This window comes from Wyeomyia smithii, chromosome 3 (genome assembly GCF_029784165.1).
Source record: "Wyeomyia smithii strain HCP4-BCI-WySm-NY-G18 chromosome 3, ASM2978416v1, whole genome shotgun sequence".
NCBI lineage: Eukaryota > Metazoa > Arthropoda > Insecta > Diptera > Culicidae > Wyeomyia > Wyeomyia smithii.
Window position 1 is genome coordinate 200,605,014 of NC_073696.1, and position 25,802 is coordinate 200,630,815.

The 25,802-nt window shown below is 39.1% G+C and overlaps 1 protein-coding gene across 27 annotated transcripts in view; it reads left to right on the plus strand.

The window, feature by feature from the left end:
* Positions 1-25,802, plus strand: part of LOC129730917 (capping protein inhibiting regulator of actin dynamics) — a 281,403-nt gene that overhangs the window by 189,372 nt on the left and 66,229 nt on the right. For 3 of the 27 annotated variants that reach the window (XM_055690545.1, XM_055690552.1, XM_055690550.1), the window contains exon 1: positions 7,662-7,758. The exons of the other annotated variants lie outside the window; for them this stretch is intronic. In XM_055690545.1, coding sequence (XP_055546520.1) covers positions 7,677-7,758 — 82 coding nt within the window. In that variant the 5' untranslated portion in view covers positions 7,662-7,676. Of the gene's footprint in view, positions 1-7,661; positions 7,759-25,802 lie in introns of those variants that run through there. 27 annotated transcript variants of the gene reach the window in all.

Sequence of the window (25,802 nt, forward strand, 5' to 3'; positions counted from 1 at the left end):
TCGAGCAGTGAGAAGGGACCCACGCTAAGGTAATCTGAGTAGATTTTTCGGATAAAGCACTCAGATGTTCCCGTATTTTCCCCAGGAAATACGGAGAGTGCTTAACATCTTTCATCGATCGGAGAGCCTCAATGGAACTGAGACTGTCCGTAAAGATGAAATAATGGTCCGTGGGCATTTTTTCGATAATCCCTAGGGTGTACTGAATTGCAGCTAATTCTGCGACGTAAACAGAAGCAGGATTATCGAGCTTATGGGAGACGGTTAAATTGTTATTGAAGATACCGAAGCCAGTGGACCCATCAAGAAGTGATCCGTCAGTGTAGTACATATTGTCGCAGTTGATGTTTCGATATTTATTGGAAAAAATTTTAGGGATCTGCTGCACGCGTAAATGATCCGGGATTCCACGAGTTTCTTCTATCATGGATGTATCGAAAAACACAGTAGAATCAGAAGTATTTGATAAGTCGACACGATTTGGAATATTCGAAGAAGGGTTAATATTTTGGGACATGTGATTGAAATACAATGTCATAAAACGGGTTTGAGAATTAAGTTCGATTAACCTTTCAAAATTTTCAATCACGGGACGGTTCAAGACCTCACATTTGATTAGAATACGAGAAGACAGGCTCCAGAAGCGGTTTTTCAATGGTAGTACTCCAGCTAAAACCTCCAAACTCATCGTATGGGTCGACTGCATGCAACCTAAGGCGATACGCAAACAACGATATTGTATTCGCTCCAGTTTGATCAAATGTGTGTTTGCTGCGGAGCGGAAGCAGAAACACCCGTATTCAATAACAGACAATATCGTTGTTTGGTAAAGCCTTATAAGGTCTCCTGGATGGGCTCCCCACCATTGTCCGGTTATTGTACGAAGAAAATTCACTCTTTGTTGACATTTTTTCATCAGATACCTCACGTGACAACCCCAGGTGCCTTTAGAGTCGAACCAGACACCAAGATATTTGTGTACCAAAACCTGAGAAATCGTTTTACCCATTAATTGTGTTTGAAGCTGAGCAGGTTCATGCTTCCTAGAAAAAACTACTATCTCAGTCTTCTCCGGAGAGAATTCGATACCTAGCTGTAAAGCCCAAGCAGACAAATTGTCCAAGGTATCTTGCAATGGTCCTTGCAAATCGGCAGCTTTGGCTCCTGTAACAGAGATTACACTGTCGTCTGCAAGTTGTCTTATCGTGCATGAATTTGCCAGACATTCGTCGATGTCATTTACATAAAAGTTGTAAAGAAGGGGGCTTAAACATGAGCCCTGGGGAAGACCCATGTAGCTAATGCGAAAAGTTGCCAAATCGCCATGCGTAAAATGCATGTGCTTTTCGGACAACAAGTTGTGCAAAAAATTGTTCAAAATTGGAGAAAATCCTTGTCGGTGAAGTTTACCCGAAAGAATGTCAATAGAAACGGAATCAAAAGCCCCCTTAATGTCCAAGAACGCAGACGCCATTTGTTCTTTACGAGCATACGCCAGCTGAATATCTGTTGAAAGCAACGCAAGACAATCATTCGTCCCTTTGGCACGGCGGAAGCCAAATTGAGTTTCTGATAGTAGACCATTTGATTCGACCCAGTGGTCTAAACGACGGAGTATCATTTTTTCCATCAATTTCCGGATACAGGATAGCATTGCAATCGGCCTATAAGAGTTATGATCAGAAGCTGGTTTCCCTGGTTTTTGGATGGCGATCACCTTCACTTGCCTCCAATCCTGCGGTACAATGTTTTGCTCCAGGAACTTATTGAACAAGTTCAACAAGCGCCTCTTGGCATTGCCGGGTAGATTCTTCAACAAGTTGAATTTGATTCTATCTAATCCAGGCGCGTTATTGTTACAGGACAGGAGGGCAACTGAAAGTTCTGCCATCGTAAAAGGTGATTCTATCGCGTCGTGGCCCGGAGACGCATCGCGAACAATATTTTGCTCAGGAACAGAGTCCGGACATACTTTCCTGGCAAAATCAAATATCCACCTACTTGAAGACTCCTCGCTTTCGTTGACCGTTACGCGATTCCGCATTCTTCGGGCTGTGTTCCAAAGAGTGCTCATCGATGTCTCCCTCGACGTCTCGTTCACGAACCGACGCCAATATCCACGTTTCTTTGCTTTAGCCAAGCTTTTAAGCTTGGTATCAAGCTCCGAATACCGTAAATAGTCGCCAGGTATACCTCCCGTCTGGTAGGCCTTAAACGCGTCGGATCTTTGCGTGTAGACATCGGAGCACTCTTGGTCCCACCACGGAGTGGGAGGCCGTTCTTTGATCGTTACGCCGGGATATTTCTTCGTTTGGGCTTGCAACGCGGCGTCGAGAATCAAGCCCGCGAGGAGGTTGTATTCTTCAAGTGGTGAATGATGTTGAATCGACTCGACCGCTTTTGAAATCATTTCCTCGTATAACTTCCAATCGACATTTCGTGTGAGGTCATACGGAATGTCAATTGGTCGCATGCGAGTTGACCCGTTAGTAATTGAAATAAGAATAGGCAGATGGTCGCTACCGTGAGGATCGAGGATTACCTTCCATGTGCAATCCAACCGTAGCGACGTCGAACATAAGGATAGATCCAAAGCGCTTGGGCGCGCTGGAGGTTTCGGGATACGTGTCATTTCACCGTTGTTTAAAATAGTCATGTCGAAGTCATCGCAAAGGTTATAGATTAAAGAGGAGCGGTTATCATTGTATGGGGAACCCCAAGCCACGCCATGAGAGTTGAAGTCTCCCAAAATCAAACGTGGCGAGGGAAGAAGTTCTATTAAATCAAAGAGCAGCCGTTGCCCAACCTGTGCTCTGGGGGGAATATATATTGAGGCAATACAAAGCTCTTTACCTTGTATTGTCATTTGACATGCGACAACTTCGATGCCTGGAATCGAGGGGAGGTTAATACGATAGAAAGAATAGCACTTTTTAATCCCTAAAAGTACTCCTCCATATGGGGTGTCTCGATCAAGGCGAATAATATTAAAATCATGGAAGTTGAGATCAATATTTGAAGTAAGCCAAGTTTCACAAAGGGAAAATGTATCGCATTTGTTTTTATTTATCAAAACTTTAAACGAATCAATTTTTGGTAAAATACTTCTACAATTCCACTGTAAGACAGAGATAGAATCCTTCATATACGCAGTTGAATTAGGCATCGAAGGATACAATCGCTGCAAGGAGAGGCCATTGGGCAGTCAACTGCTTCAAAAATGATCTAACTGTTGGGAGGAATGCTGTAAGAAAAATTTTAATTGGATCGGGTACATTGAAAGTTTCAAAAATCCAGTCCACAATGTCAGAAAATTTCACTAATCCAGAGTTTGTTTCATCAACTGGGAGTGTAAAAGGAGCAACTGGGGTTTTAGATGTTCCTGGCAGTGCTGGGAACTCCTTCTGGGACTTTAAATTGGCCAGCCCAGGAGGAGTTTGCTTCGGTTTTTCCGCAGCACTGTTTGGTTTGTTTGTAACCTTCATTTCACTTTGAGAAATCTTAGGACCTTTTCTGGGAAGTTTAGGAGAGGAAACACTTTTCCTCTTTCTAGACTCCCCAGGATTGGCGTAAGATGCTCCCGCTGGTGAATCGTCAGAATCGGTTTCCTCAGAGGGCAACAGATCGAAGGGGTTCGAAGTAACGGGAGAAGTGGTAACGGTCTTCTTCAGCATGTCAGCGTAGGAACGCTTTGAACGCTCTTTGAGAGACCGTTTTATTTTATCCCTGCGCTGCATGTACACCGCACATGTCGAGAGCTCATGCAGATTTTCTCCGCAGTGAATACACTTTTCAGCGTTAACACTGCAAGAATCTTCCGCATGAGACTCCCCACACTTGCCACAACGTGCCTTATTGCAGCAGTAGGCGGCTGTATGGCCTAACTGCTTGCAATTCAGGCAGTTCATGACGCGGGGCACGTAGAGCCTCACAGGGAGACGAACCCGGTGGATCGAGACGTGGCTTGGTAGTGCAGACCCGGCGAACGTAACTCGAAACGAGTCTGACGGAGTGTATACTGTTTTGCCACCGATGATCGATGCTGACCGCAATTGCTTGCAGTCGAGCACCTTTACTTCGGGACACGTTTTGTTCTTAAAGCACCCTTTGGCACTTTGTAGTATACACTCGACGGACAGACTCGAATCGGTTATGACACCGTCGATCTCCACGTCTCGTGCGGGTATGTAAACGCGATACTCGCGTGTGAAGAGCTCAGAGCAAGCTATATCGTTGGCCTCTTTCAGGTTACCGACCACGACACGGAGCTTGTTAGGCCGGACCTTGGAAATTTCGGTCACGCCCTTGTACTCCTTTGTCAGGTCTTTAGAAATCTGCAAGAGGTTCAACTTTTTCGATTTCGGTCCTACCTTTGGCCGAAAATAAACAGTATAGCTGCCCTGGGCTCCGTCTGGGTAAAGCCTGGGGCGAGGGGGGACTGAAGAATGAACAGGGGAGGGGGTAACAGAAGGGTCAGGGTCAGAGGGGTTCGGGGATGGTGGCGCGGGAGGCGAGGGATCTACATCCATCTTAAGTCTAGCGCACTAGCGCTGACAAGAACACGTACCTTTTTATTTCTCCCTTCCAGTAAGGTTGGTTGTCCGATCGTTCGAAGTAGCAGCCGTTACAGCCAGCAGCACCAATACAGCAGCACCAAACAGCCACCAGCAGCGAGCCAGGTGTGAGATCACTCCACACAGCGATACGACTCGCTGACACTGATGGCTTCTTCTTTTTCCTCGTTTGTGTCTCGTCCACTGCTGTAGCACAATCCAGCCAGCAGCCAAATCGGCTTACGCACCAGCTGGCAGTCACGATGCGAAACAGTTGCACAAAGGAACGACCTTGAACCCGGATTTATTTCACTCGACCAGGCAAACAATGCCAACACTTGTTCACACGTCTTTTGTTTTATACTCTATCGGACCGATCACCAAACACGTCCAGTACTGATGCGTGTTCGGCACAGAATGATCGTTAAATATTGATTTTGAAATAATTTTCGAGCTCTTTTTACGAGGGACCCTACTCTGGAAGGTCGAAAAATAATAAATTTTCGTGATTGTTTCTCTGGAGTTTAGAGTAAAGTGAAGTGTTCGGGTATTTTGCCTATTCATTAGGGTATATTTGATGATGCATTTAGCATGTTGAGGATGCAAATATAGTGAGTATTACGCTGTTGGCAGCTAGGAACGTGGATGCTCTCTCTAGATCAGTACCTAACTGTTGGCAAGTTTTTCTCAGCAACTACTCGACCGAGTTGGCTGAAATTTTGTTTTAGCATGTAGAAATGGATTATCTAACTTTTTACATAGCCGTTTTTGAAAATTCCAAAAATTTTTTTCGTGAAAAATTATTTAAAAAATCATAAAAAATTGAAAAAATCAGATATCGAAAAATGGCTACGTAACAAGTTAGATAATACATTTTTACATATAGGACAAAAATTCTAGCCGAATCGGTTCAGTAGATGCTGAGAAAAACTTACCACCAGTTGAAAAAAACATGATTTCGAGAAAAACGCTGCCAACAGCTCACTATATTTGCACCCACGACATGCAAAATACATCTTAAAATATACCGTAATCAATAGCCAAACGTCCGAAAAACAAATTACGAAAAATATATATATATAACGTAGTTCGAAAGTTATTCCTTTGCCCTATCATTCCAGAAGATCAGACGATAACGAGCATGTTTTCGAATCGTTTTAATTTCGTCGGACTCATTTTAGCATTAATTTTCATTCAGTTCACTAAAATCACTTTGTTTCGAGTAATGTTTTTTCACGCATTTAAGAGGATTCAACTGGTAAATTTTCAGTGAAGTTTTTTTCACGCATTTAAGAGGATTCAACTGGTAAATTTTCAGTGAAATATTTTTCAATTGATTAAAAAAAATAGTTTTGTAAGTTTTTTTCAAATGTTCAAATCTTACATAATGTTGTTTTGAATTCCTTTCTACCTTTGTTTCGTTCAAAATGTTGATACCCATCTCTCTTTTCAATTTTTTCGTAAGTAGAGGATACACTAAGGTCGCTTTTTACGCGAGTTTTTTTACGCGGATTCCGGAGTTTACGCGGTTTTTTACGCGGATTCCGGAATCTACGCGATATTATTTTTGCGCGGATTTCGGTTTCTCTTCACTCGGATTGCAGAACTTACGCGTTTTGTTTTTTACGCGGATTCCGGAATTTACGCGTTTTTTACGCGGATTCCGTAATTTAAGCGGTTTTTACGCGAATTCCGGAATGTACGCGGGGTGTTTTTACGCGGATTCTGGAACTTACGGGGATTCCGGACTGTACGCGTTTTTTATGCGGATTCTGTAATTTACGCGGTTTTTTTCTACGCGACACGTATCCCCCGCGTAAAAATCGACTTTAGTGTATTCTAATCCTCTCGCCATTTGATCCCAATTTTATCTTTACTCCGATATAATTTCTTTTCAGTTTTGCCCGGTATATTGTCGTACATTTTTGCCCCGGTGATAGCTCGCAGAAAAAACCATTAGTCTCATTTAAACGGTTCTTCGAGATTTCGATGATCTTTGTAATAATGTGAAGTTATCTCCATCGGAATTCATTGGTGCTTTGCCAAAGATTATTACTTCAGGTTCAAATGATGGTCATTTGCTCCCGGCTCTGAAACTTGATTATTTGCTATCTAGGTTAACTTTTTAACTAGCTCCATGATGGTTGAGTGAGTAGTTAAAAGCCTTTGCTTAAAAGTGTTACCTTCCTGATGCAAAGTTTGTGTCGGTTTAACAGCTAGACTGATTTGCTTGAATAGTAACGTAGTTTGATACAGTCAGTCACAAAGATTTAAGATCGAACGACAATGCTATGACCGGATACCGTAGGCAACATAAAACAGCAAAAAGCCCGAGGCAATTTCAACAACCATTCATGAAACATTAAGGCCAATCCGAAAAATTATCGGAAGTATGTCGATAAAATTGTCAAACTGAGTACTAAGTAACAAAAAGCATTTTTCTCATGCATCAGAAAAGCCCATGGATGTCTAAATAAATTCCTTTTATTTCATATTAAACAAAATTTAAACCCTAATGGTAAATCAATTATATAGTAGATTATGTTAGCAAGAATTTTTACCATTAGGAGCATGTTTACCAGTTATACAAGCCTAATCATTTACTTGCATCAAAAAAAAAAAATCATCCAAAGATAGGTAGATGGAGATAACACCCGTGCTGCTCCATATTCGCCACTTTTTGCGCGGTGTTGCAGCTTCCAACTTTGGTCGTTCGCAACCAGTAACGTTGGTAACTGGCACTCTGTCGACGGTTTCCATATGACGGCTGTGCGGTAAGCGCTCCGATAGGCACGCGAAACTCCGTAACTAATCTCCATTTATCGTCCAATTTGGCCTAATGAAAATAGGACAGCCGATAGAAAATGATTCATACATTGTATCAATTTGTGTATTCACACAGAGAAGAAAAAGATAGAGCGGTAAGCGAGCAGTGAGTTACATAAACCTAAGCAACCGGAGACTCCGGCGATTTTCCACAAACAAACGTTATCAAAAAGTAATTTCACACATTAAACAAATCACGTCGTTTTCACTTTCTTTGTTCTTGCTTGCCCGTACCGCTGTGCAAAACATCGGACAACAATTTCACTGCTGCTGTGCCTTTGCTGCAAGATTCACTTGATGGACAGCCGTTCGCGCAGGATTACCAGTTTAATATACACGCGACCGGCTGATGGACAGTCGAACGGACGTCGCGAAGACGGTGCGTGTCGCGCTGTGTGAATTGTCACTACTATTTGTTTGTTTTGATAAATTTCTGTCCGGCCCGTAATGCTTGCTGGTAGGAAGGTCTGCAAGCACTCCCCGAGACTTCCGTTGTCCGCCGTTTTCTGACAGCATGCAAAATGCCATTATTTAGGCACGCGCGTACGACGTTTACATGTCATGGCTTTGACACGAAAAACAGTCACTACGATGTCCGGGGTCCATTTGGAAATCGTACTTTCCCTTGGTGACCCTCGCTCTCTGGTCACCCTCGTACTTCGTTATATGGCTATTAATAATGACTTTAAGTACATTACCTTTCCTGAATTCGTCGGTACAATGCGCCTGAAACATTAAGGGCGCGTAGATTGAAGATTGTTTTATGATTGTTTCTACATTGTGTCGAAAAAAAAAAAACTAATTGTATTTCCTTTTGTTTTTATTGTAGGTAAGTACTCCACTACTCAATGGCTTTTAACGTAGTCTGAATAAAATGTGGAATGTTCCTTTGTACGTGACTTGTGGCTGTGCGTAAGTACGATAGTAGATTTGAATTTGTGTTGGTACCACCATTACTTGGGCATCATACAATCAAAGTGAACTGTAGTCAACTAAAAATGAGCTTTGACTTAAAAGGTACCGTTTGGTTTGCAGTGTCTAGCCTCGAAACAAATGAAAAAAAGTTGTCTTGTTTCCGAGGTATCTTTATGTATAATGAGATGTGTAGAAGAGACCACAAAAAATGCATATTCTGCATTCTAGATAAAGTTACACTAAAGTTTCTTCTCACATGAGGGATACGTAGTGCATAGGAAGCCATGTTTCAAAATTCGCATAAACAGCCCGCCTAAGTTTTAAAATCCGCGCAAAAAAAACTTTAACGTTCAATGAAACTTTTAAATAAGGTCAGGTCAAATCAATCGGTAATTGGATTGAACGGTATTTATTCTTGATCGAGGAATTTTCGTGGTAGTGGATGAAAACCTGCTTAAAAATAAAATTTTCTTTTAAAAAAAAAATTTGGCGGTAAAATTTAATATGGCGACGGTCCACTTCTATGTTTGCAAAAAAGGCTCTATATCTTTTCGACGATATGTTGGTTTAAGTAATTCTATAACAAAACTCAATAGTTAGGATTCTAAAAAAAAGTTGTATTTTCTAGTTAACAGGGGGTTCTTCTATTTGATTAATCAAACGCAGTTTCTTTACTTGGGCAACATGAGTTTTTAAACAAACAGAACTTGAATCGTTTTCAACTCCTTCATGTAAATAGTGGGTCGGTTTTAACGGAAATTGCTTAAATAAAGGGTGTTTTTTAAGGAATTTGGTTTTTCTTTTGAAATAACGCATAAAAATTACAAAACTGTATGAAATCTTTATTTGAGCCGATAAAATTGGTTTATGCCATTTACTTTTTAAAGATAATTTCATTCAAATGTTGGCCACGGCTACGTTTTAAATGGTCCATATGAAAAGTCCAATTTTGGGTCACTTTTTCGAGCATTTCGGCTGGTATCTCGCGAATAACGCGTGTAATGTTGTCTTCCAAGGCTGGAATTGTTGTTGGCTTATCCGCATAGACGAGAGACTTAACATAGCTCAACAAAAACTAATCTAGCGGTGTTTAATCGTATGATCCAGGCGGCCAATTCACCGGTCCATTTCGTGAGATGAATTGCTCACCGAACTCATTCCGCAATATGTCCATTGATTTGCGCTATGTGTGGCACGTTGCTCCGTCTTGCTGAAACCACTTGTCAACAAGACCCAGTTCTTCCATTTCCGGCAAAAATCAGAAATCATCGCGCGATAGCGAGCGCCATTGACCGTAACGTTGAGATTTATATCATCCAATGATGCCTCCAGCGTGTAAACCGCACTAAACCGTGCATTTTTCTGGGTGCATTGGCGATTCTTGTATTGCCTCTGGTTGCTCTTCGATCCAAATGCGGCAATTTTGCTTATTAACATACCCATTTAACCAGAAATGAGCTTCGTCATTGAACACAATTTTTCGGTAAAAAAGTGGATTTTCGGCAAGTTGTTCTAAGGCCCAAAAATTCGATTATTTGTAAGCGTTGTTCAGGCGTAAGTCTGTTCATGGTGAAATGGCAAACCAAACTGAGTACATTAGACTTTGGCAGCTGTCAGAATTCCCGCGTGAACCGTCAAATATGAATACACGAAAAACCAAATAGCAAAGAAATCACCCTTTATTACCTAATTGGAACACCCTCATTCATTTCGTGCTCATGTATGCTTACACATGTAATACCTATTTACATGAGTTTGACGATTTAAATAAGTAAATAAATTTGATGATGAAATTGTTACAGTGAAGACTGTTATTTCCGCAACAACAAAATTACCGTCTCGATTCAACTCCATTCGGTTATCTTTTTAACGCTGATACAATTATATTGTTTTTATGTAGAAATTTGAAATCAAATGCAGTATTGTAGGTGGCACTTGTATCTCTTAATATGACTCATGACTAATGGAAAACAATTTGTGTTCCAAATCGCCAACCGGCATTCTGAAATGTTCTTTTATTAATTGCTTCATGAACGTGCTTGCTGAAAACATTACACCGTGAACAAGTATTGGCAGCCTCGAACACAGATGTGCTTACCGTTTTCTTCCGATATCGGGGTTCGAACCAGTTGCCACAGCTATAAGTCTATACGACCAACACAATTGCATTTCACCTACGCGTTCGTGACGATCTGATTTCGATCTCTCGATACTTATATTCATCATCGACGTGTTCGCGTCCGCCTGTCTGCTGCCGTTCGCCATCAGCGATAACGGCTTAGCCACAGTAGATAGATAACTCACTTCGGAATAAAAATCGAAAGTTAGTTCAGTTAGTTGAGCCAACCTCATCTCGATTGATGAAAGCGCTAATGGAGAAAAAATTCAAAAAAATACACTGCTAGTGCGGGCTCCCGTTAAATGATAACATCGATCAATAATTAAGATATGGAAGTGAACGAAAGGAAAGAAAACAATGTGATCCACGAGGGGAAGTTTAGATGCACAATCTGGTATATATGATAATCTTGATTATCGTTAGGAAAAAAAAATGCTGTCAGTAAATTTGTATTTTCCCATTCAAATGCCACTTTCACAAAAGTTAAACTCGTACAAACGAAAATTTAAATTTTAGTTATAGTAATTAGATAAACATTTCTCTCGTAAAATCTGTTCGATTTGACACAGTGTTTAAGATGTCACGCTTGTCACAGTAAAAAAAAAACCAAAATGCTCAAAAATTGTCAACATTGCTCAATGCAGAATTCGATTTGAAATTCAATTAGAAAATGCTATACTTTACCCACGTGTAGGTAAAAAAAAATGTTTTACTCGATTTTCTTCATACTAGTGACTAACAGCAGAGCAATCATACATTCCGCTTTACTTCACACTCTATGCCTTTTTTCTCTCCCAACTTCCCACTTAGATCCACTGTTGAGTGATGCGCGAAATCTCAACAGGCGATAATTTATTACAATTTTCACAATTTAATATTCGTGACGGACCAGGCGTGGCCGCACTGAGATTCTGAGATGACGACGAACCACTCTGAATGAGTTCGGTGGAGTTATTTGTCTCCCTACCGCTCCCAACCCGCTCCTTCCGTGTCGAGTTTGTTATCCTACAGGTCAGGCATACAACAAAGCGATAAGTGTTCGTTTACAGCAAACTTGTGAAATGTTTTAATTGCTTTTTTTGCGCTGAACGAGACACAAGTTGGAATTTATCAGCCATGGTTGTTACGAAACCGTGCACTTTGTTGAGCACTGGTGAAAATCATTTGAAAGGAAGTGTGGGCAACTCAAACGGAGTGAGTTTTTTTTTCTGCAGGACTACTAGATAACGAAGCGTTTCGAGATATCTTAGAGATTAATCGCAACTTTGTGATTATCAGTTCCCTATGATACATACCCGGATTGATACCAGTCTATCCCGTCTCTCCATGAAGCCCAATTCATGTATTCAGGGCGATTGCGGTATTTTTACTTGGAAGGGGATTACAGTTTTGGTATCACTCTTTATAAACCGGATATTTCTTTCCTTTTTTCCTTCCTGGAACTTTCGATTACCCAGGTTATCTTTTTGACCAAATTATCGACAAAAATAATCAAAATAATATAGCTGGTGTAGTTAGAAGAGTTCGAAAATTTCAATTGGAATTAGGATGGCGATGGTGTGTCTTTTTTCTGGAATTTAGCGTGAGGGAAGAGTCAAGTAGAGGGATAAGACATCGATCGGTCTGCAGGGTGGCGAAAACCTGGAATATCAGGGAATGTCAGGGAATTCATTTTTTGATCAGGAGAATCAGGAAATATCAGTGAACATCGAAAAAAAAAATCAGGGAAAATTTTTTCAACCAAGACGCGATTCTTTGTTAAACGGCTCTAAAACGGATTTTTTTAGCATAAAAGGCTAATGCCGGACCGCTACTGTTTAGTTTTATATTCGATCAATGATTTCTCACAACTATTTAAGAGTTGCGTTTATCTACGTTGCACATTTTGTGCTGAATGCTTAAAAACATCAGGGAAATTAGTATTACATTTTAGAGGAAAATCAGGGAATTTAATTATGAATTCTTTTCGTCACCCTGGGTCTGATTCTACTAATTCTAATTCTAACTCATGAGCATGTCAAGGCGGACTCTGTAACTTGGAGGCTACACGCAAAAGTTGGACTACAAACCAGTACAACGAAGGTGTGTTGTTCATAACGCATTTGGTGCTCTAGCGAATGTTTAATGTATTGGGCGGCTCAAAATCAAAACACTTTTGAAGCATTAACCGGTGTTAGTATTGTCATGATGATTCGTACTGGTATTGGTAATATTTTTCAGACTGCTGCTATCGTTAAAGCAGTGCAAGCAGTAATCAATACTGATGATTTTGGTACTGACTAGGTTAATGCAAATATGAACTGATCGATTCACTATCATGAATCCGGTCATTTAAAAACATCATCGAATCAATAACAATTAAAAATACATTGGATTTGTTTAAAACATTTTGCATTTAACGACTCTGGTTTTATTCATATGCATTCGGTTCCACGTTACTGGCACCAGCGTCAGTAAATTATGTTGCAACAAGGCTCGCTTTTGGCTGTTTCGGTTGCTGACGGTGATTAGGGATGCACGAGCTTTTGATACGCAATAAATGCAATGAGCAAGAATGAGAAAACGGAAGCTTAGAATATGAATAAAGATTTTAAAAGAAGCTGATAAAAAGCAGTATTAGAAAGTGGAAAAATGAACAATAAATGAAAGTAACGAAGTAAAATGAAAATGTAAATGTAATAAGTAAAATTTAAAAAGCATAAAAAACAAATATCGAGAAAGGAGATGAAGCAGGGAAGATAAATTATAATGTAAGAAGAAAAAGCGAATAAAGAAACGTGAGAATGATGAACGAAATTGAAATCCGAAATCAGGAGAGAGATAAAATTCTAAAACATTAAAAGAAGAAAATACATCGACAAATTAGAAATACTACAAGGTATACAGCCCTAGGAGTTATATGAAATGGTGACGTAAAACGAATATAAATATTAGGGGTCTTCACATCGAGCTCGTATACGAATACCCAACCGTAAACTGTGTATCTTCCATTACTCGTCAATGGAGGTAAGTATTTTTACGGCTGGGTATTTGTTTACAAGCTCGACATGAATACCCATATTGATTTTAACTCTCGTTTAACATGCTTCACTACGCCTGTGTATCTCACTTAGGTATTAGGGCTCCACTTGCTATCGTGTTAAGAGAAAGAATGAAGCTGAACTTTCTACACGCAATCTTTTGTATAGAGTTCAGCGTAGATTTTTGCATTGAAGGCGTGGCCATGCAGTTTCGAGAAAGAGAAACAGAACAAAACGCCTTCGATACTACTGAGTGATTTTCATAAGCACCAAAAGAAAGTTTGGGCTTTCCCGATGCGAAAATTACTCTGGTTCTCAGATTAACTAATTTGCGTTATCAATATTTGATCGATAACGGTGTTCTAATGGGCACAAAGGAACAATTGAATCGGAAAATCACTCAATTTAGCAGTGGAAATTCTTGAAATGAGGGTTATATCTTGCTGCGATAAACTGTTCATAGGCAACACTACCGTTTATCTGTGATGCCCTGGTCGTTATTGTAAAAAAGATTATTGAGAAATACAACTCTTATTTTAAAGCATTTATAGTACAAACCGATTCCTTAATCTTCAGCTAGAAATGTGTGCTACAGAACGCTGATGATCGCACCACCGGTAGCATTGATTATTTTGCTTGGCCGCGCATAATAAAATTTCTTCTCCGCTGTGCCCTCTGGTAGATGTGCCAACAAAATGTCCTGCAGCTTACGATGGTGCATGTTGCTGCCGTATGCAAAATGCAGGTAAGGTGTTCCGCAGTGCTTGGAAGTTGACTCGTATGCAGCTCTCGTTTCCTAATGTCGCGTACCTATAACAGCTATACTCCACTCGCTATTGTGTGACAAACTAGAATGAAGCTGAATTTTTTACACGCAGTCTTTTGTATCGAGTTGAGCGTAGATTTTTGCCATGAAGGCGTGGCAACGCACTCTCGAGAAAGAGAAACGAAACAAAACAATTTATTGAGTCAGAGTATGTAGGCAGTGGAAATTATTCCGTCCACATTATTGTTATCCGTGCTCGGGTAGCAAAAGGCTATAGCGAGTAAAATGTATGGGAAAGCTTGGCCTTGGAACTTTCCACTTTTTTATATCAATCAAACAGTCAAGTAGTCATGAATTTGGAAAAAGACAGACTTGTAGCGCAGCGCTTGGTGTACGATACAGTACAGGTTGCCGAAGGAGGACACGAAATTGATATTGATGAGGAGATGCGTGAGCTGCTGAAGTAACGTGTTTTAAGTGTTATGAAAATACTCTTTTATATATTACTCTTTTATATGGTTGAGGTAAAAACGATTCCTTCAAACTTAATTTGGCCTATAATTCCTCGGTGATGAGTATTATATGCGTTGTTAAAAAGATACTTGTAGACATCTCCTCTCGGTGACATCCGTCGCATTTTTCGATTTTTTGCGACTATATCTCTTGATTTCAATAAGGCTGAACACGTCAAGAAGTGACTTAGAGCATATTGAGATCTAAATCGAAAGTCACGCTTTTTTATTCCTTAACTGCATGGAAAACTACAGAATTCAAAAGTACAATTAACCAGGAAAAATATTTGAACGAACCGGGAGAAAACCGGGAATTTAATTTCGGGTTTTGAGTGGCCACCCTGAAACAAATTGCTCTGGTGTTAGTTTACTTCGGTTTCGAAAGTTCTAACATTTTTGATTATTATATCTCCATGATCGGACAACCGTCTTGTTTGCATAACAAAAATAAATATAAGCTTTTTAAAATAATAAGCTTTTTAATAAAATTATTTCCTACTTTTTTCGGAAATTTGTTTTTCTACGCGGATTTCTTCAGAAAGACAAAATTATTATCGACCATGCAAACCGTTCTGGCTCTAAAAATATTTGTAAACAGCAATACCATGCTACATAAGCCCTTTTTAAAAGTTAATCGTGATTAAAAAAAAATTCACTAATAGTACAAAATGACATCTTTAGCCCACTTGTGCAAAGTTTCAGCCAAATCAAAAATGACAAATAAAATTTATATTAAAATTTGGATATTTTTAATGGAAATGCGCTATTAGGAAACGAAAAAAAATAAATAAAAATTAATAGGAAAAAACAAAATTATAATGTGAAGTGAAGTGAAAAATTGGAGAGCAAACTAAGAAAAAAACAATCAGATAGATATCAAGATTTAAACCCCCAAAATGAATACCAAAAGAAATATGGAACATTAAAAAAAGGGAGAAAAAACCTGAAAAGTGTGTTGATGGTGGAAAAAAAAACAAGAAACAAAAATGAAAAAAGGAAAAGTAAAAAATTTGAAATAGAAGATGGAAAAGATAAATGAAAAAAAAAATGAATAAGCTTCATTGAAAAAATATGAAAAAATAAATGATGGAGATGGAATTATTTTAAAGGAATTTAACTCAAAGGCAAAACAAAAAAATAAAGAGAAGTGAAATGGAAAAAATGAAGATGTAAAAGAAATAAAAAAGAAGGAAAAAAATGGAAAGGCTTCGTTGAAAAAAGGTTGTAAAAATGGAAAATCAAAAACGCACTTTTAATTGTGATAAAAAATATCAACAGCACAAAATGATATGTTTATCCCACCAGTTTCACCCATATCAAAAATGACAAAAAAAAATTCAAACTAGGTTATTTTTAATGGAATTGCGCTGTTAGAAAACGAAAAGAGTAAATAATGAATTAAAAGGAAAAGTAAAATAATGGAGTGATGTAAAAAATTGAAGGTGGAGCTATGAAAAAAACAATACAGAAAGATATCAAAATATAAACCCTCAAAATGAATAACAAACGAAATATAGAAAATAAAAAAAAGAAGTGCGAAAAAAAGAACAAAATGTGTTATTAGTAAATTGAAAAAAAAAAAAAAACAACAACAAATGAAACACAGAAATGGAAAAGGGACACAGAAAAAGGCAAATGGAAATTGAGATGGAAAAAAGGAAATGAAAAATAAAAATGTAAAAGCTTAATTGAAAAAATATGGAAGACATAAGAAATCTAAATAGTACTCGAAATGTAAAATGCACTTTATGTAGAAAAACAAAAGTATAAAAAATAAATGAAAACGAAAATAAAAACCAATAAAAAAAGGAGAGTCAGTAATGTGAGAGAGGGGTGGAGGAAAATGGGAAAATGAAACAAAAGGTAATTATTTCTAGAACGATTACCAAAAATAAAATTAGAAAAAAAAAATGTAAAACCGAGGTGAAAAAAATATGAACGAGCAGCAAAAAAGAATTAATCTTCAAAAAAAGAAAATGTTATTCTTGGATGGTGAGGAAAAGTATTATAATAGTATAAGAAACATGTAAATAGCAAATAGAAGACATGAACTAAAAAAATGCAATCACTATTTAAAGAAGAAAGTTAAAGACGAAAGCAAAATTCATAATTTAAACCCAGAAACAATATTTATGACAGTGAAGAAAACTCAATTGTGAAAAGAAAATCATTAATTTGATAGTAAATCATAAAATATTGAATTTTCAAATACATAACGAAATAGTAGATAAAAGGGAGTTAGTTAGGAAAATATTAGATAAATGAATTGAAAATGGAAATAAAACAAAACACTAAATCATGAAAGTATAAGTAAAATACCAAATGGATAGTAAAACTAGAACTATAAACTACTAAAATGTTTATTGAAAAAAATGTGAAGAAAAAAAACTACAAAAACGCGTTAAAAACGATTGAAAATTAAAAAAACAATGAAATGTAAATTTTGCTTGAAAATCTGAGTTTCAAAAAAAAAAAAATAGAGAAGTCGATTCGAGATATAATGTGAGATATAAAACCGAATAGAGAGAAATTGGAAATTGGACGTTACGGATGTGATATTTCAGATATTTGCAGATACGAATGTGGATGCGGATGTGAGTTTGCGAATGCGTATGTATTGGATTGTGAATTTTAAAATCGAAATACAGAAATTGATATTGTGATTAGGATAAAAACCAATTGGAATGATATTGAATTTGGGTAGGGGGACAGATAATCGATATAGATTCGGATAAAATATAATTGAATTGCAGTTGCTGAACGTGGTTTATGAAAAATACTAAATAATGAAAAATAATATAATTTAAAACAAAGCATCAGCAGTCGAGAGCAGGTAATGGCAAATTATGCTCCATAAGATTAGCTGTTTCCTCACCAGTAAAGTCTGGTCAGCACTGCTGAACACTGGAGACATATCTTCTGATTAGGCCACTCACTCCAAGTTTTCCTTTACACCATAGACCTATTTACGCACAAATGTGTCAGTGTCACGCGTTGAGAAGAACAAAACCAAATCGCTGTTTTGTTTGTTTATTGTATGTTTGAAATTCGGTTGCGATACTTTAATATACTTTTTAACCGTGACCAGAAATCAGCAGAAGCTGCTGAACATAATCGATAAAAAATGGCAAGAAGTTATAAGTGATTTTCCATCAGAATGATGCGTTGCTCTTTCAGGTAGATTTTCGAATAATCTTTCATTTTCTGCTCTGAAATATTTTCCTCTTCGTGGCTTGATAACTCTAGATTCGAAGCTATGTGTTGCTGGATATTTTATTTCAATATCCGCATTGGTTATTCAACATCTGTATGCGGATACGAAAGCGTAACATCCCTAATCAGAAATGGAAAAAATATAAAGGAAATAAGAAAAAAAAGAAAAAGATTTGTCTCCAAAAAGAACAAAACTGCTGAAAGTTATTAAAACACATATAAAGAGTAAAACTGCGAAACCAAAATTATTATGCGAAACAAATAAAATGGAACCAATAAGTGAGAAATAGTCGCAAAGAGTGTGAATGGGAATATGCTGGGAGAAATTGATTAGATAGAGAAGAATAAGGGTTGGTAGGTAATTGAAACCGTAAAATTAGAAAAGGAAAAACGAGAGCCATATGAGCCATCATTATACAACAACTAGTTGGAGAGATGGAATGTAGAACTGAGAGTAATATATTATGGTGAACACAAACTTTAATGATTTGATAATTTTCCGCGTGTGTATGCAGCAAAACAGACAAAAAACCAAAGTTGATCCAATCTTGATTTACTTAATTTTAATAACGGTTGAAGAAACCTGTTTCTAAAACCACTCTAACTATTACTCAGAACTTGTTATTTCTTTGTGTTTCAATCCAATGTCAGATTTCAGAGTCAATTTTGGTGTGGCATTGAAGGCGGTGAACAGATGAATGCATAACAACTCTCGGAGAGAAAAAGACTTTTATTCATAAATCGTACCCGTGTGACATCTTCTTAGTATACAATGTGTACAATGGTTCGATTTGTTCAATTACGTTAATGTAATATACCGTTAAACTATAGCTCTCAATTACCGTATGGTGGAGTGAAAATGGACCCTCAATATGTTCAACAGGAACTAGCAAAATGAATCTGGTTTGTTCTTGAAACTCACTTCTTGAACTATTTCACTGTTTCCAGATTCGTAGTAAGTTGTGCCAAACTCACCTTACTCTACGATACCGATCGAACGCCGATCATCGAACAAAAACCAACTCATAGGTACAGTTTCAGTTAGCAATCATCTACCAATAGCTGACTGACTGACAGACTGACTGACTGGGAAACTGGCGATGACAGGCAATTGCGATGGCCTAGAATTAGTGATCATTTTCTCATAAAGTTTCCAGCGTAGCTCCAACGGACAGACCCACTTGCAGTAATACAACAGACCAGCAAAAGACTGCCAGATGAAACGGGGGAAGATTGCCGCTGCGCCGGTCGGGCACTGAGTGCTCTGGATTTCTGTTTTGATTTTTTTTTCTCTGTCTGAAACGGGCAAAGTAAGGACTGTGTAGTCAACTGCTAGTACGAAACTGAACATAATTATGCTGATTGGTTGCATAATTTGCGCAGCGAGTGCAAATATATGCTTACCGCTGCTGCTGCCGTTGCTGCTTTTGTTGCTGTGACTCACGGCAAACGGCAACGTGGAAACAAAGCTGTCATTATTCAGTGCAACCGGCGTTCAAATGATGTTTACTGTTGCCAGTGCTGTCGTCTTGCACTGGTTGTTATTTAGATGCAGGTACCAGTAATAACTCGCTTTTACTACTAGTTTTATCTTATCAGTTTATCCGTCGCCACAGTTTATGTTGTTTAATATGCGTTGATTGTAAAAAAATATCAGCTGGAAAAATCGATATGTACTATGACAATTGACAAGATGGATGGGTTCGTTATCTGACGGAATGATTTACATTTCATTTAAATTTAAATTCTCGCGAATTTTATACTGTTTTTGTTTTTAAAAATTAAATAGAGCAGGCTTGATGATACATAATGGCCGATGGCCTCCAGTCAACGTGTAATTCATGCGATGAACTATCGATTATTTTCCTTAACGAGCATGCAATCTTCGAGATTGGACATGCTGTTTAACGCTTGCTAGTTGGAGATGAGTTCGCGTGAATTAACCGGCATTTACTGGTAATCTAGGCATCGAACGATCCTGCCAACTCGTTTTCTTCAAGTATGTTTTTTTTTTTCAGTAGACTATTTTATTGGACACAGAGAGAAAGCTCTTCAATTTTTTTGCAATTCCTAGGTCATGCTCATTCCTGTTATTCTCTTATTTTATGAGCCTTGAATAGAATAAAACTATGCAATTACTGTATTAATGACAAATTGGTAACTGAAGTAACGCTTTTACTTCATATAGAAATCTTACACTGTTTAAAAAATCTAGATAAACATTTCGAAAGGTCCTATCTGCTTTCATTGTTTTTCCGGAGCGTCTTTTCATTTTGGCAATGGTTCAGCTTTAGTAACTCTCCTAAGCGTGGTTTTCGTTCAGAAGGCTAGAATGATCTCTCCGCTATCAGCTCGTGCAAACAACGTGTCATATAAGGTGTTTATTAAGTTATGGTGATTGAATGAAAGTGATCGATAAAAAAATCGATCAAAGCAGATGGGACCTTTCGAAATGTTTTTCTAGAAGTATTTCAAAATTTTTCGTTCTCTTATTTCTATGTTTTTTTTCTGTTTTGTTTTACTGTTTCATTCATGTCAATTTCGCTCACATGTTGAACATGAAAAAACTACTTGATAGTCATATTTTCCTAATCGAAAACAGGTACAATTTTAATTATTCATACAGAGTTGGTGCAGCTATTTTTATTTACACTATAACATCTGGGGGTTCGGAAACCCTTTTGTCGCTGCAATTGTTTAGTAAAGGTTGTATATATTCTGTTAACGTCCACCCTAATCAAACTGCAAACCGCCTCTGTTGCAATACAAATCGTGGTAACAAAATATGACAGCAACGGCATTTTAATTTTACTGTACTACAGCCGGGCTGAGGATTCCTCGAGCACCGATACGAATCCGTCAGTTGCGTGAAGAATCGATGTTCCAACGTGAGGTAAAATTTTCCATTTCCTGTGCATTGCTGTTACGATGATGATGGTCAGTAAATACAAATCTCGCCGTTTGTTGCATAATCTCTGCGTCTGGCTGGCAGGATATAGGAGGCGAACGAAAGAGAGAACGCAGAAGATTCCATTTGCAGCTGATCGATGACTTTCTGAAGGGGGGTAATTTTTTTTCTTCCAATATTGAAAGCGAATTGCCTACCGCCGACGATGCTCAGCGAATGTGTTGATGGAATGAGTGAAAATTATAAACATTTATTGGCGAGATCGCTTGCTCCGAGGCTCCGGCAGAAACCATCACCGAGACTAGGTTAATTATGAGCTGGGCACGGCGAATGTTGAAACAGCATGGTAATTTGAGTTCTTGCTGGTTACTGCGGGGACTGTGACTTGCTTTACCAATTACGGTCATCTGGTTACAGCGAAATTATCCACTACCGTGCACCGTGTAACCAATTTAGAGCCTTTTTATGGTTGCCTTCGCATGACTTGTTGTGGTTCTTGACAAAAAAATATTCTCGACCAACCGAAACGAATTTTGAAGAGACTTTCGAAATGACACTTGGACCTTGGCAAAATGCTCGTTTAAAGCTCCAGTGCCAGATCGGAGTATTGATCATTCCACTAAGCACCGTACGCATGGTCTTCCCCACCACTCGAAGCCAAGAAGCGCTAATGAAGAGAGACTAAACGGTTTTGGTTGTTCTTCAAGTTGAGTGCACACAGCTCCAGCCAGATACGGAACAGTTCATTCACACTGCTGTCGCCGTTCCCGGGTTGCCCACCTCAACTAGCGTTTAATGACAATTTAATTGAAGCTTGTCGATTGCTCGGCGGAGTCCGTACTCGTCGACGTACACTACATACCTTTGCCCCGAAGCGGAGGCGTTAATGAGTCTCTCGTTGTGAATTTCTTTCGTTCGCTTAAAAAGGGACTCGTCATTTCGGTTTGTAAGAGAAGAATAAACGTTTACCGAGTCGACTGCTGTCGCATATATAATAAAAAAAAATATACCGCTGGGGATAAAAAGTTTACATTATTCATCGGCAAGGAGTCTGTACCATCGAGCAAAACTTTCACATCATTGCTTGAAAAAGCTGACGGCAGTGTGAGGATCTTTTTTTTTTTGATTTTCTGACACTGTCTGGTGCCATAAAACCATTTTTTCCCTTACGGATTTAGCGAGTTACAACATACAGGAAGCGAACGAAAAGACGAAAGACTTCGATGATCCTCCTATACAAGGACGCCCACGTGGGAAAACCCCTCCGTCAGTTCGCGTAGGAGGATGAGTGCGACGCGGCGTGATTCGGTTGACTCTTTATCGTCTGCGGACGCGAAAGATGCTATGTCTGGGATAAGCAAATTTCATCTGCACGAGGAGAGGCCTCCAGACGGTTGAATGTTTACCGGTATAGTGAAATGATGAAAGGATGGAAGGTTAAGGTCGGTTGGCGCATGCTAAGGTTGATTTTCGAAGTATTATTTTGTATAAAGGATTGTTTAAAAATTTTCCTTTCAGCTCGAATATCTGCATTCGACTGTTCATTTAATGTTGATTTTATTTTAAAGAATCCTTTTTGTTGGGTCTACGTGACACATTGAAATTTTCTACACTAATCTCTAAGACTATGCAAGAAACTAGTGAAATTATCTAGGAAAGCTAGTACTAACCATCATTGTTGGAGTGCAGACAAGTTTGCAAGAAGAACGTTGATTGCACGATTCCGAGTTGTTTTCCGAGGGCCCGATGAGAGCCCTGACGATTATCGGGGTGCTTACGCAAAATCAATTCGCGGTGTTGCTTCTCTGACAGCGATCAAAATACAGTGTAAACTATACACTCCAAACTACTTCTACCCAAATTTTCAAGATGAAATAACCAATGGGTAATTTTCTACAGCTTTTTTCCCTGATGTTACTCAATATGGATCATCCTCTAACAGAATAACTATTGAGTGTGTTATATTCTTATGATCGTTATTTGTATTTTGGTCGATTCATCTGACAATTTTGATATTATCTACATGAAAATCTTAAATCTAAAACTATTGCAACATCCCAGACCTTGAGATTATTTTGCCAAAAGCACGTGAGGAAACATTTCCGAAATCGAATAAATCTTCGACCAACGAGAAGGTACGGATGCATGACGTCAGTGGTTCAAAAAAGCCGTACAAGGTCCGATGAGACCTAGTTGTCAGTAAGTTTGACGAACGAAGCAGTCTACTTGGTGCTCGAAAATCAAGGTGAAAAAGCAAAACCGGGGCATCAAGTTCATTGTTCAGCAGCTTGGCTATGAAGGTAGCTTGTTGAATCTTTCGCCGACTCTCCAGTGTATCCAAATCCAACAGCTTACAACGGTCTTCGTAGCAGGGAAGATTATTGGGTCTACTCCAGGGTAAATGTCTCAGAGCGATACGAACAAACCTTCGTTGAACGCGTTCTATTCTGTTTTTCCAGTACAGGTTATAAGGATTCCAGATGATGCAGGCATTTTCAAGGATTGGCCGAACTAATGCACAATACAATGCTTTCAAGCAGTATGGATCTGTAAAGTCTCGAGCAATTTTGGTGATGAAACCAAGTTGTTTCGAGGCTTTGGATATGACAGCAGTATAATGTTGATTGAAAGTGAGCTTATGATCCAACAAAACTCCAAGATCGCTGATCTGATCTACGCGTTCGAGAACACATCCATTTATTTGGTAATTAAAAGAAATGGGCACATGACAACGATGGAATGTTATGACCATACATTTAGCGATGCGTCCAACAGTGCTTGCAGGCGTTGGCAGTCCTGGACAGAATTCACAACAAGGTAGATCTTCAGACCGTCGGCATATTCCAATACGCACCCGGTTCCTAGCAAAATGGCAATGTCATTGAAGTATAAAGCAAACAGTAATGGACCAAGATTACTGCCCTGAGGGACTCCGGAAGTGTTGCTAAATGTCCGTGAAACTGCGGAATCCAGCTTAATACTCAAGGTGCGGCCTAAAAGATACGAGCTCAGCCAAGAAGTTAGTCTCTCAGACATACCGAGCTTAGAAAGCTTATGTAAAAGTATTCGATGATCAACTGTGTCAAAAGCGGCTTTAATATCTGTATAAACAGCGTCAATTTGCGATCCAGCTTCCATCTGTGAGATACAGGTGCTTGTGAATTCGATCAAGTTGGTCGACACTGAACGACCCGGCATAAAACCATGCTGATCAACTGAAATATAGCTTCTAGTGCAGTTTAGAATAACACTGTGGACGATGATTTCGAAGAGCTTAGATCCGACAGAAAGGCTGGTTATTCCTCTATAGTTCCTTACGTCACGTTTGTCTCCCTTCTTGTGTATCGAAAACATGAAAGATTGTTTCCACAGCGCTGGAAACTTTTGTTGTTCAAACGATTTAGTAAAAATCCGGCTGAGGGGCACGGCAAGAGCAGTAGCGCAGCGACAGAAAATAATAGCTGGAACGCCGTCGGGACCAGGAGAGTAGGAGCTTTTCAACTTCTTAGCACCAGCAATGACCATAGCAGGGGTGATTTCGAAAATATCCATGTCAACAGCACCAACAGGTACACCAGCTGCAGCTAATTCAGCTTCAGACTGTGTTGGTACAACCATTGGCAAACACAGAAGAAAAGTGATCAGCAAACAATTCGCAAGATTCCGCGACAGTCGAAGAGTCTGTGCCGCCCAAGAACACACTAGATGGAATTGAAGTGCTTTTCCTCTTTGAGTTCACAAATGTCCAAAAGCTTTTAGGGTTAGATCGCAAACTAAATTGCGTCCGCAATACATAGGATTTGTAGAGAGAACTATTCAGCCTACGGTACGCATCACTTGCATATTTAAAAGCACGTCTATTGAAGAGTGTTCGTTGTTTGCGGAGCAGTCTCTGTCTTGCGTTACGATATCGTTTCAACCTTCGCAGTTCACCATTACCCCAAGCAGGAACTTTAGGAGGTCTAGCTCTCGGCAGATTATCGTCTAACCAACTGCAAATAGCATCGCAAAAACGCAATGTCATATCATCAACGTCCAATTCGTCCAACAAGGCTACCCAATCCAATGCAGAAAGATATCCAGCAAGTGCATCAAAGTTGATTCGACGATAGTTAAGAGGTGCCATACCAACAGAAGCCGCAGGAACATCAACGGAACAAGCCGGTATTGGTAGAATTAACTCCAGTGGCGGGTGGGGAGGATCAACGGGAAGCAGCGGAGCAATAGCTAAATGCACTGAGTTTCTTGTTCTGGCAGGCAGTAAACAAGGTCGAGTATACGCCCCAGATTATTACGCAGTGTATTGACTTGTTTCAAGTTCAGGAATTCGAATCCATCGATGACGGCAGCACTAGCAACATGAAGCGGAAGAGAACTATCACATTGCACTCCATTCTCTCCATTAAACCAGGAAATTTGCGGCTGGTTGTAATCACCGCAAATGAGAACTCTGTCGTTCAGAGAACCTTTGTCACATAATTCGCGCATCGACAAAATATGCTCGTCAATGAACCTAACAATTTTGCTTCTATCGGGAGGGATGTAGACTGCAGTAAGCAATAACTTCGTGCCTTTAATAACAGCAGAAACACAGACTTGTTCAAGACAACTACCACGGTTTAAATTTATCGCCGAACTACAGAACTTTTGAGTAACGGCAATCAGTACTCCACCGAAACTACTTTTGTTGCTATTAATCGCGCTACGATCACACCGATAGACGTTATAGGCAGATCCGAACAGTTGGAGGGAATCGATACAGTCATCTAAACCGGTTTCTGTTAGCATGATTATATCATAATTGCAGTCACTAGATGCAAGCAACAGGTCGTCTAGTTTAGTCCTTAAACCTCGCACGTTCTGGTAGTAGGCGTGAATAACATTCGCGTCAATGTCGTGTGTAGTAAGTTTCGGTATTGAATGATTCTGACAGGAACTATCGGGCTCAGGAACACTGCTGATAGTCGGTT